Raw genomic sequence first — 12,583 nt, forward strand, 5'->3', positions numbered from 1 at the left:
TTGGGACTCCGCCCCCTGCTGGGACCCCCAATACGGAATGGGCAGCTTCCCCAAGGAACCTTCCATCCCCTGGTATCTCTCGACCAGCCCAACCAGTTCATCGGCATTTTGGGGATCACCCTGGGCACCCAAGTCTGTAGGGGTCTCGGCAGAGAATGCACAAACCGATCCATGACCACTCGCTCTACCATCTGTGCCGGGAAGACGACTCTGGCTGCAGCCATTTCTGGACCAGGTGCAACAGGTCGAACATTTGGGAGCGCAGCGGTTTGTCCCGGTGATAGGCCCAGCGATGAACTCGCTGTGCCCTGGTAGTCATTGTTACCCCCAAGCGTGCGACAATTTCCGCTTTTAATTTGGGATACTCTCTGGCGTCTTGTACAGTCAGGTCAAAGTACGCCTTCTGGGGCTCCCCCGTTAGTTATGGGGCCAGTACCTCTGCCCACCGCTCTGGCTGAAGTTTTTCCCTCTCAGTCACCCCCTCAAACACCGTCAGGAAGGCCTCCACATCATCCTCAGGGGTCATTTTTGGCATTGCGCGTCTTACCGCCTTCGTGACGTGGGTGGCATCAGCCGGACCTGGGGTTTGGGGTGCTCATCCTGCCCTCCTGGATGGCGGTTGCTAGAAGCTGCATCAGCTGCAGTTGCTCCTGCTGGCTCTGCTGGAGCTGCTGTAAGAACAGCCTGTTGGCCTCCTGTTGCTGTGTCTGGGCCTGGACCAGGTGTTTCAGCGGGTCCTCCATTATTCCGGGTAGAGCTTGCTGCCTCGCTGAAAACTTTACCCAGAACATGCAGCAACGGTCTTACGTCTCTGCTGGGAACTCTCCCCGCACGTCTAGCACCAATTGTAGGGATTATACTTACTTAGGTGCAACGGGAGACAGTCAGGAGGCAGGTTCCCTTAAAGTTCATGCGGTTTATTACATCATAAACCAAACAGCATGTCACCAAAATAAACAGCCATCAGTTCAGGAGACAAAATAACATCATGTCCTTTCTTTCAGGCTCAGTCCGTGAGCCTCAGCGCACACAGGAGGTGTATACCCTCCTCACATACAGCTGCTTGGTTCAAGATCAGGCTACATTATGAGGGTGTAGCCACACCCATGAACCCAGCAGCTGACTGGTCACATGACTGTGACCGCACCATAGGGCCTTCAAAATAATAATAATGCAGCAATATTTGTTATGCCTTACATTATGGAGACAAGCCATTTATGAGACACATATTTCCCATCGATTACACGACCCTCAGCCCTGCCACATTAAATAAAGAAGTGTTTTCAGTAAATTAGCTAATGGATACCTATTTTTTTTCTTTTTTAGGCTGCTGTAAAGGAGGAAAAAAATCTGTTGAGCAATTAACAGCTACCAAAGAAGATAATCTGTGTGCACACGGCAAGGAGCCAAGCTATTTTGAAATCCCTAATAAGGAACTCCAGCAAAAACCTGATGGAGAGGGTAATGTTGTGTATGACCCCAAGTTAGACCCTCAGTGCCAGCAACTCTCAGGTGCCGGACATGCTTCCTTTACTATAGAGTTTGATGACAGCTCTCCAGGAAAGGTAACCATTAAAGATCATGTAACAAAGTTTACAGACCATCGTCAAAAGGCAAAGAAGGCGTTATCTGGAGATAAGGACCTTGCGGGGTTAAATTCAGAACTGATCGCTGCAGAGAGTAAAGTAGCCGACTGGTTAGCACAAAATAATCCACCCCGATTGCTGAAAGAAGCCTCCGAAGAAGATGCTAAAAGTGTTAAAAGTGATGTACCAGTATACTTAAAAAGGATACAAGGTAGTGCGTTTAATGCAAAATCCTGTATTTCATGTTCGTTCATAATAGATTGTTTAATGTTCTGTCTCATAGCTTTATTATATTATGTAGATTTATAAGAATATATCATTTATAATAATATTTATCATATATATATATATATATATATATATATATATATACAGTAAATATTATATTATTTCAAATAGAGATTGGCAACTACTTTTTTTTATTGATGGCATATCCTTCAGATCAATAGGGGGCAGATCCAAGAACTTCCGGCCACCTCCGGCACTGGTAATATCTGATTGCGGATATGGGGTGGCCCGATGTCGCACCTTCACCGATCAGATAATGATGGAACCTTGGGATAAACCGTCAATATAAAAGTATTGGACAAACCCACAGTTGTTCTTACTGCCGTCATTGCTGCAATCAGTGATTGGTTGCCTTGATCACATGAATTTGTCACGCCATTGCTGATGCTGCACACAGGTGCATAAAAAAACATTTATTTTATCCCTTTTTTTCATTGTTAAAAATCCTGGAAGATCCATAATGGTATTTCCACACAGGTTGGATATGGTTCTGTGATGTACCAACTAGTGGTGTACTGAGGAATAGGTGTGTATCGCACAGACGGAAGTCTGCTGCGATCTGAATCCTGGACATGTTGCTGGGCCTTGTAGTCCCACAAACCTGTATTTTTAGTAAAGGGATGGATTTAAGGTTAACCAGAAGTGATGGGTGGGACTGGTTAACCACACACCTCCCAAGGGGTGTGCTCCTGTAAAGACAGGAAGGTCCTATTTATTTACTGTGTGCAGCACATGAAAGGAGTCCATGTGTGAGACTGGAGCTGGTTGGAGTTCCTGAAGGTCCAGAAGACACCAGGGGTCTGGACTATGGACAGGAGCTAGAGGAAGCCAGGCTGGGAAAGCCTGAGATGCTGTTAGCCAGGTAACCCAGAGCCTGGGTTATGGGGCATGGTGTCCTGATGGACGTCAGGCATTTGAACTGCCTGAACGGAACTGGACTGGAATGGACTGTTTGTGGGTTCTGTATTGTTCACATGCCCTACCAGGGGTTATGGAGTGTTTTACGATGCTGTAATAAACCTGAGTTTGGGACTTGTTTAAAAGAGAATCTGCTCCTGTATAGTTGAATATTGCCAAGCGAGTATACCCCCAACCCGCTAGTGATCACTGCGTCACAGTGCGGACTCTACTGTGCATGGCGGAAGCTGGACTTCCCTGTCACAATCTACAGCCTAAATGAATAGACTGTGAATGTGAAATCCACAGCGCTGCTCAGTTTATGCTGCAGGTATTCACTGCATCAGGTGGATGAGATTTCATAACATCCCCAGTACACAGTGCACTTTTCAGTTAAGGGATGAATTTCAATATTGCCTGTCTGGCAACCAGGACCTGTCTGAATATTGCATAGCTCTCTTTTTAATGTTTTGTAGGGTTTTCTGGTGACCCCACATGGTATCTTCAAATTCATCACTTATGGTTATTCTATAGATTGTTGTGCCTTGTGCCCTGTGTTCATAGCCTAGAGGCCCAGTTTTGGTCACATCCAGGTGTCCATCTCCTTAAGGTATGTGAACACGACATCTTGGGCTCTGATGAAATTCACTTCAGACACAGTATTGTTGAAGAAAAAGACTGCGAAAAATGCTTCCAAAAAAACTCTTCCAGAACACTTAATAACTGCTTCAGGAAAGAAAAAACTCCCCATAGAAGGTGGTTTTCATGAAGTGGTTTCTACTAGAAACCTGGTGTTTTTTTCACTGCCTCGGGCTATGTGCTCATGATGTAAGGCCTAAGGATCAAAGATCTTTCATTACAGATTCATTTGAATGAGATAATGAACCAAATCAAATTCTCTAGATTGTGTTATGGTGGAAACTTAGATTAGAATGTTATTGACATGATTAACCCGGTTTCTCTACTCATTTATTTCTTTTCAGGTAACAAACATGAAGATGGGACTCAAAGTGACTATGAAAACAGTTCATCTCTAAAGCGGTTAAACAGATCTACCGCTCTTCAAGACCATGCAAAACAAAAAAGTCTAGAACAGAGAATGTTGGATCTTAAAATTCACGCAGTGGGAAGGCAGCAAGACACGGCAAGTCAAACAGCATTTCTTATAGAGTTTTTTGATGATGACCACCCAAGAAAAAGACGCTCATATTCATTTTCTTTAAATGCTAGTGCCACAGGTCCAGAAGCACCATATCCAATGCCACAATCTAGAATAGAGAAGGCAAAAGCTGCTTCTGTAGATCCTAAAGGATCGTCCTTAGGTCTGCAGTCAGGCTCGTCCTCTCACAGAGTCATTCATAGTACCCAGCATGCAAAATTATTGCTAAAACAGAAATCTGAAGAGCCATGTGCATCATTATTTTCACAAAACATTTTACTAAGAAGCTCTGGGAGTCTTGGACACCGACCACCAAATAAGCAATCTACAGTGAACAATATTCAGACCCCTGTGAGTAAAGAGCACAGAAATAGTCAGCTCCATGAAAAAACAAATGCAAAAGAAGAAATGGCTGCATCAGATGCAAAGGTAATTCAGATTGCTTTGGATTACATATTAAAGCACCAAGCGTCATTGGTCATCAGTAGGTTTTCCATTATTGTGTTTAGCCATAATATAAGGTTACAAGCACTCTATTTGTGCAGTGACATGGGTGTAAAAATGTACTAAAAAGTCATCAACAAAAAATACAGTATTTATATATATATATTAGAGATGACACCGCAAAATGTCCCTAGTTAGAAGGTATTCTTCTAGATGGAGGGTAAATGTATTTATTTATGTATATTTTACCTTTCTTTTGCCAAGGAAGATTGGGCAAGAATTTCAGTCTCTCGATGTACAAAACTGATAGACATACCCCAAGGGACTTGCAGCTGTAATCGCAGCAAAAGGTGGCGCAACAAAGTATTAAGTTAAAGGGGCCATATAATATTGCACGCCCCACATTTCAGTTTTTGACTTTCCTTTCCACAAAAATGTAAAATAACCAGTAAATTTCGTTCAACTTCACAATTGTGTTCCACTTGTTGTTGATTCTTCACCAAAAATTTACATTTGGTATCTTTATGTTTGAAGCATGATATGTGGGAAAAGGTTGAAAAGTTCCATGGGGCCGAATACTTTCGCAAGGCACTGTATATTCCTTCTCACCCCCACTGGGGGTGGTCTTTGTTGTCCTTCCTCATTCTCGCATCCTCTACCAGAGGCCTTGGAGTTTGAGGGTTCTGCACAGGATCTTAGTTGTTCCCAGTATTGCCCATTTCTGGACAGAGAGCTCAGATGTTGCTTCGGGGATCTGTTGTAGCCATTCTTCCAACTTCGGGGTCACTGCTCCAAGTGCTCCTATCACCACTGGAATCACTGTTGCCTTCACTGTTGTGAACTCATTTTCTGGTCTCCCTCTGGTTTCTGGTGAGGGAGCTGGTTGTGCTGACGGAGGAGTTGTGAGTTCTCTTTCCGGGCTCCCTCTGGTGGTGGCAGGAGGTAATGAGGCTGATCTAGTTAACAGAGACCTGCCACCTGATAATGAGGATGAGGATTGGACATCTGGAGTCTCAGACTGGATTTAAGACAGCCGACTCCCTATTCCCATGCAGGTGATTTTTTCCTGCCTCCTGAGGTCTTAGTTTCCAGTTCAGTTCCTGCATTCTCAAGCTAAGTGTCTCTGCTAATGTTCACATTTGATTTGGTTTGGTCTATTCAGATTTTTGTGTGGTCAGCCAGCCCCAGCTGGGGCTGTGCTGAATTTCCATTCTTATGTCACTGTATGTGCCAGTTTGCTTTTTGTCCCTTATTAGATTGGCCTCTTTTTGCTCTGTTCTCAGAATATGCCAGAGTGCTGATATAGTGGGAGAAGTCTAGTGACTTCAGGGTTTTTTTTGCTATCAAAAGTGTTGGACATTTTTGCAGGGTTTTTTGAGCGTGATTGCAGACAGTATCTTTCCTTTTCTGTCCTTTCTAGTTAGTGTGTGTGACGAGGTCAGCTTACTCTGAGTCGTTTTCTTTTCTTTAGAGTGGACCCTCTGGGTCGTGGCACCCACCCACCTAGGGCGAGCTGACCTTGTGAGGAACCACCCCCTATACAGGGAGTGTCAGGGGCAAGACCAAGGGGGTGAGCCACCATGACTGCTGGCACCAGACGGCCGCCTCAGGTAGACACTAGGTACGAGTGTCTGACGACAAGGACGAGCAGGACAAGACATAAGTTCAAGGTATCTTCATTAAGACAACTTCAGGGAAACATTTAGCGCAAAAACGTGAGAATAAGCAAACATGACAAGGTGCGTGCGTGGGCACGCCAAGGTCCTTAGCATTGTGCGTGCCAGGTGGCACGCCTGGGTACGGCAAAGGTACAATGGCATCTGACTCCGGACAGCTGGCAACGATCGACATGATCAGGGCATCAGACTGCGGACATCAGCTCCTGACATCAGGCCGTAGTCATCAGGCTTACGATCTCTGGCAGCGATCGGCAGGTTCCAGGCATCCGGCAGGTGAACCAGGGTTCAGGCAAGGAGGCACGACAGATATCCAGGCATGGTGCGTGTTAGGGAACACGCCGAGGTCCAAGGCAGGATTCCAGGCAGGGTGCGTGCTTGGAGCACACCAGGGTCCAGGGCAAGGTACAAGGCAGGGTGCGTGTGTACGGGAATCGCCAGGGTTCAAAGCAAGGTGCAAGGCAAGGTGTGTGTGTAGGGGCACGCCAGGGTTCAAAGCTCAACAAACAGGACATGGTGCGTGTATAGAGACACGCCAAGGCACAAGGTACAAGGCAGAGTCCTGCGCTTGCAGAGAGACACACCAGGGTCAGGGTTCAAGGCAGAGTCCTGCGCGTGCAGAGGGCACGCCAGGGTTCAAGGCAGAGTGCGTGCTAGGAGTCACACCAGGGTTCAAGACAGGGTGCGTGCTATGAGCCACGCCAGGGTTCAAGGCAGGGTGCGTGCTAGGAGCCACCCCAGGGTTCGAGGCAGGAGACACGCCTCACTGGCCAGTGCACACGGCTGTGACACAAGCACGCGGCACGACTAAGGCACAGGAGGCGGCCAAGGGGCAATCTGTCACATATGCCTGTCCTGTGTGACGCGACCAATAGGTCGGTACTGAAGCAACAAGACAGGGGGAAGGGAAAACCAGACAGGGCAAGGCAAGGAAAAGACAAAGCAAGGAACAAGGCAAGGCTAGGCGAGAAACAAGGCAAGATAAGGTACGGAACAAGGAGCGGAACGTAGGCAGAATCACAGGTCAGAGAGAGAACAGAGCTAGCAGCGGCGCGTAGGCTGAAGCCCAGAGCAGGGCTAAGGCAGTGCCTTGGGACTAGTCAGGGAGTGTGCTAGAGAGCACCAGAGGACAGAGTCTAGCAGCTGAGCGTAGGCCGAACCACAGAGCCCGGCCAAGGCAGAGCCTTGGGACTAGACATAGAGATGTGCAAGAGAGCACAAAAGGTAAGAGTGGAGGAATGGTGCGTGTGCCAGGAGGCACTACAGAGCACCATAGGAAGAGAGTGAGGCAGAACAAGCAAAGACCGAGAACATAGGAAGGAACACAAGGCAGAGCATAGCGAAGGCAAGACATAGCAGAAACAGGCAAGGCAGAGAACAATAGAAGGACAACAAGTCCAAGCAGGACAAGGACGAAACATGGCACAACGGACAAACATAAGACAAGGCACGGGACAAGAGACGGAGTACAAGCACGGAGCGTGTGCAGAGAAGCACTACAGGGCAGAGTGCAGGGGCACAGAATACAGGGAGCGACCGAGCAGACCAAGCAGCCATGCAGGGAAGCAACACAATAATCAGGCCCTGACCATAGGGAGGGTTGGTCTGATATAGCACCATAGCACCAGTACTTCCGGGTCAAGACCAGGGAGGGATTTTGGGTTCAGATCCTCCAGGATCATAGAGAGCATCGCTAGAACAGCCTGGGTAGAACCATAGAGCTGGTCACATGATCAGGAGTTCCAGGAATACAGCGGATTGCAGAACCAGAGCAGGGCTGGAACATAGGAAAGGTCACATGATCAGGGGTTCCAGGAGTACAGTGGATTGCAGAGTCAGACAGAGACGGATGGTTACCCAGCAACAGCGTGCAGCCATGAGGTAAAGCGCGCATGCACACTGCTCCAGGCAACTTGCAGCATAACAGACATGGCGGACATGACAGTGTGGGCCCCATCGTTTGCTCAGCCTATTTTCCTACCTGTGTTTGTGCTTTCATCTTGTCTCACCGTCAACACATGTGTAGAGGCTGTCTATTCCTTTGGGGTCTGCTCTGGGGCAGTTTAGATTTCCCCTTTTCTTGCTTTAAGCTTATTTAGTCCTCCGGCTGTGACGAGGCGTCTAAAATCATCGTAGGTACGCTCCACGGCTACTGTTAGTTGTGTGGTTAGGATCAAGGGTCTGCAATCCGCGTAGTTACCAACCTCTCTGGTTTTTCTGTGACTTGGCTTGGTTTTGTTTTCCTCCTCGGTGACCCAATCATAACACTTCACCTTCCACATTTTCTCCAGTTCTTTGAGGCTCTGATATTTCTCCAGCTTCTCATATTCCTTCTTTCTGATGTTGCTGTCACTTAGCACTGCCACATCTATTATCATTGCTGCCTTCTGTTCCTTGTCTACTATCACAATGTCTGGTTGGTTAGCCAACACCTGCTTATCTGTCTGGATCTTGAAGTCCCACAGGATTTTAGCCCTTTCATTCTCCACCACTTTTTCTGGGGTCTCCCACCTGGACTTAGGAGGACTTAACCCATATGCTGTGCAGATGTTCTTATATACAATTGCTACTTGGTTGTGGCGTTCAGTATACGCTGTTCCTGCTTGCATTTTGCATCCTGCCACTATGTGTTGGACTGTTTCTGAGGTTTCTTTGCATAGTCTGCACCTTGGGTCTTGTCTTATGTGGTAAATTCCTGCTTGTATGGATCTGGTACTGGTGCTTGCTCTTGTGCTGCCATGATTAATGCCTCTGTGCTTTCTCGGAGTCCTGCTTTCTCCAGCCATTGGTACGATTTCTCCATGTCAGCCACCTTCATTATCTGTCGATGCTTCCATGCAGCGGCTTGTCTTGCCATGGCGCTTCATCTTCCTGTTCTTCCTTTCAGATCTGTTGATGTTGCTGCCTTAGGCTTTCTCTCAGCATCTCATCTTTTGGCGCCATTCTTCTGATGTATTCTTGGATACTCCTTGTTTCATCCGTGATGGCGCCTTGGATGCTTATCAGGCCTCGACCACCCTCCTTTCTGTTGGTATACAATCTTTGGGTGCTATACTTAGGGTGGAGACCTCCATGCATTGTGAGGAGCTTTCGTGTCTTCACATCTGCACCTTCCATCTCTTCTTTTGGCCAGCACACTATGCCATCATGGTATCTGATAACTGGCAGGGCATATGTATTGATGGCGTGGATTTTATTCTTCCCATTGAGCTGGCTTTTCAGAACTTGTCTTACCCTTTGATGGTATTTGGATGTTGCTGCTTTCCTTGCATCCTCATCATTTTTACTGTATCCCTGTGGGATGCTGAGATACTTGTAGCATGTCTGTACATCTGCTACGTGCCCTGCTGGTAAATCCACTCCATCGGTCTTGACTACCTTGCCTCTCTTTATTTTCAACTGACCGCTCTACTCCAGTCCTAAGGACATCCCAATGTCTTCACTGTAGAGCCTTGTCAGGTCCATCAGTGAATCGATGTCTCGTTCGTTTTTCGCATACAGATTGATGTCATCCATGTAGAGGAGATGGCTGATGGTGCTTCAACTCTTGAACTTGTATCAATAGCCAGACTCTGTAATTATCTGACTGAGGGGGTTCAAGCCTATGGTATATGCCGCATTTGATGGTCACTTGTGCTAGTTGTCTTGAGTTGACTTCCAGTGTTGTTCTCCATAGCCCAGTTGAGTTTCTGAGGAAGGTTCTTAATTTCCTTTTGACATTGTAGAGAGCCAAGCATTCATAGATACATGTGTGTGGCATTGTAACATAGGCTTTCCTGTAGTCAATCCAGGCTGTGCTGAGATTGGTCTGTCTAGATCTTGAGTCTTGAGTGACTGCTCTATCTACTAGGAGCTGGTGCTTAGAGCCTCTGGTGTCGGTCCCGATGCCTTTCTGAGCTGGATTCATGTACTGGTTCATATGGTTCTGTAGCTTGGTGGCTATGATGCCTGACAGGAGTTTCCATGTTGTTGTAAGGTGGGTTATTCGGCGGTACTTGGACTGTTCCTTTATGAGGATCCTTCAAGATCAGCCTTATCCAGCTTGGTCTTATTGATCTTTACACCTTTCTGTATTTCTGTTAGTTGGCTGACTTCCCTTCGTGTCCCTTGATTTTTGTCTCCAGCCTTCTTTTCCAAGGGGGCACATACTTCTGTTGTTCTTGCTGGTTGTATAGCCAAGCATTTCCATGATTGCTGAGGCAGTACCATAGATTAGTTTGAATTATGGTGGTGGTAGGTATTGATGCAAGTGCTATATTGGCATCTTCTAGCAGACTGGTGGTGTTTATTTGCTGAGCCTTGACAGTCAATTTCTGGTATTGATGGTGTTTTGTTTATCTAAGATCTTCTGTTTCAGGCCATCTGCAGTGGTCTCTAATTGCAGGATTGGATCAGGATCTTCATCTTGCATATGGTCTTCATCTGGATCTGCGTGTGTGCAGTTGATCCATCTCAAGTTATGATAATAGCTTTTTCTTTATGATATTGAAACGTTGGGTGACTGGTTGTTTCTCAGTCAGTGGATATACGGTTCATATATCCTCTCTCATTTGGTCTGCTGTTATAGTAGCATTTCATCAGATCCAGGTTCTCTTGCCTTGTCCACAGCCACCTAAGGTAGTATTATAATGTCTGGAGCCTTAGTATATAATTTATTTTTTAATTTATCTTCACAGGTCAGAGGCTGTATGTATGTATGTACAGTATCTATCTATCTATCTATCTATCTAGTATATATACACATCATTGTCTTAATTGCATCATGACAAAATTTATTATTAATTTATGACTTTGTAAAAAAAAAAAGAAAGAAAGGAAAAAACCTATACAGAATAAACAGTGATTAAATGGAATATGTCAGTAGGTATTTGCTATCTTATCTTGAAGCAGCCTGATGTAGGCAAAGAGAAGCTGAATCCAACGATGCATCACTTAAATTACTGGGTGCAGCAATTGTGACACAATTGCAGTTCTTAGATTTAGAATGAAGCAGAGCTGAGAAAGCTAACCCTGCCCACCCCAGGCTCTCTGTGTAGAAAGTCCATAGACAGTAAGCTGCTTATCAAGGGAGGGGGTGTGTTAGACCAGAAGGCACATGACCAGCTATTTACAGTAATGATAAGCTCCTGGTGTTAAAACAATCATTGTAGGTAAACAAAAGCATGGAGCATGATAAGAAAAGAGGCATCCTTGAAATCTGTGTTTTAACTCGTACAACATGCTGTATTCAGACTATATAGCAAAAACCTGCAACATATTCCCTTTAAAAGGATGCACATGTGCTAAAATAGTACCAATAAAAATAACATTTTGTCCCACAACAAAACAAGCGCTTACCTTCTGCCAACAGAGCAAAGCAAAAATATACAATTAACAATATAGCGACACAAATAAATGACTTTTTGTTTTTTTTTGTTAAAGTACATTTATTGTGCAGTAGAATTAGTAAAACATAAATCAACTATATGAATGTGTGAAACACAATGTCCCCTGAGTGTGCCAACTTTATGTTCTGCAACAATAAGGTTGCGAAGCTCTTGAGACAGCTCACTGGCTTTACTCATCATGAGATATTTCTTGTGTGGCACCTTGGTAATGAGATACATTTTTATAGGCCATCAGTTGATATTTTTCACTAGGTGGCAGGATCACTTTTAGATTACTGATCGATTTCTGCTGGTGTAATGACTTTCCATGGCTTTTTGCACTTCTCTCTTTTGTTTTTTCATCCCCTTTTTACACGGACTGTAACTACTTTATTTTTATGTCCGCACAGACATATGAGCTTCTTTGCGGGACGAGTTGTACTTTTGAACAACACAATTCCAAATTTTACTACATGGAAAACAGGAAAAAAAAATTCCAAGTGTGATGACATTGCAAGAAAAAATCAACATTTTTTGACATTGTTTTTTAGGTAATTGGTTTTACAGCTTATATTTTGTGCTAAAAAATGACTCCGTAATATGATTCTCCTCATCAGTATGATTACAGCGATACCAAATTTTATGAGACCGATAACAGTTCATTAATCGACCTGTGAGAGGGCTTATTTTAACTGGTTGAGACAATGTTTTTTTTTTATTGATGCTATGTTGGGAAAGATACAAAATTTTGATCTCGTCTTACAGCAGTTTTTTTTATGTTGCAGTAACTACAAAAACCCACAATTTTAGTAGTTTTAACTTTTTTCTGTTTACAGTGTTTATCAATCATATTTTTTGTACAGGGGCTATGCTACGTATTTTTTTTTTCTTTCAAACTCACGGCAATTCAAACTCATCTTTAAAGTCAACCTGTCGTCAAAATTGTGCTCAGTGAACTACAGACACCATCAGGTCGGTGCCGTTATACTGATCAAAATGTTACCTGGGGTGATGATATTTGTCTTGTGGTTGTTGTTTAATCTTTATTTGTAGTTTTCAGTTAATGAGATTCTGGTACTTCGGGGCAGCCTATGGGCGGGGCTTTATGTGGTGTTCTGCTTACATAGGCATATCTGGGCTTATGACCGGTCACTGATCCTTCTGAGA

General features: G+C 44.9%; 1 protein-coding gene across 1 annotated transcript in view; it reads left to right on the forward strand.

Moving 5' to 3' along the window:
• Positions 1-12,583, forward strand: part of CEP170 (centrosomal protein 170) — a 235,105-nt gene that overhangs the window by 110,041 nt on the left and 112,481 nt on the right. The window contains exons 8-9 of the mRNA XM_073560087.1: positions 1,327-1,797; positions 3,755-4,359. Of these exons, the coding sequence (XP_073416188.1) occupies positions 1,327-1,797; positions 3,755-4,359 (1,076 nt within the window). The remainder of the gene's footprint in view (positions 1-1,326; positions 1,798-3,754; positions 4,360-12,583) is intronic.

The sequence above is a fragment of the Dendrobates tinctorius genome, unplaced genomic scaffold (genome assembly GCF_039654945.1).
Source record: "Dendrobates tinctorius isolate UK_male_01 unplaced genomic scaffold, ASM3965494v1 ptg000293l, whole genome shotgun sequence".
In the NCBI taxonomy this organism is placed as follows: Eukaryota; Metazoa; Chordata; class Amphibia; order Anura; family Dendrobatidae; genus Dendrobates; species Dendrobates tinctorius.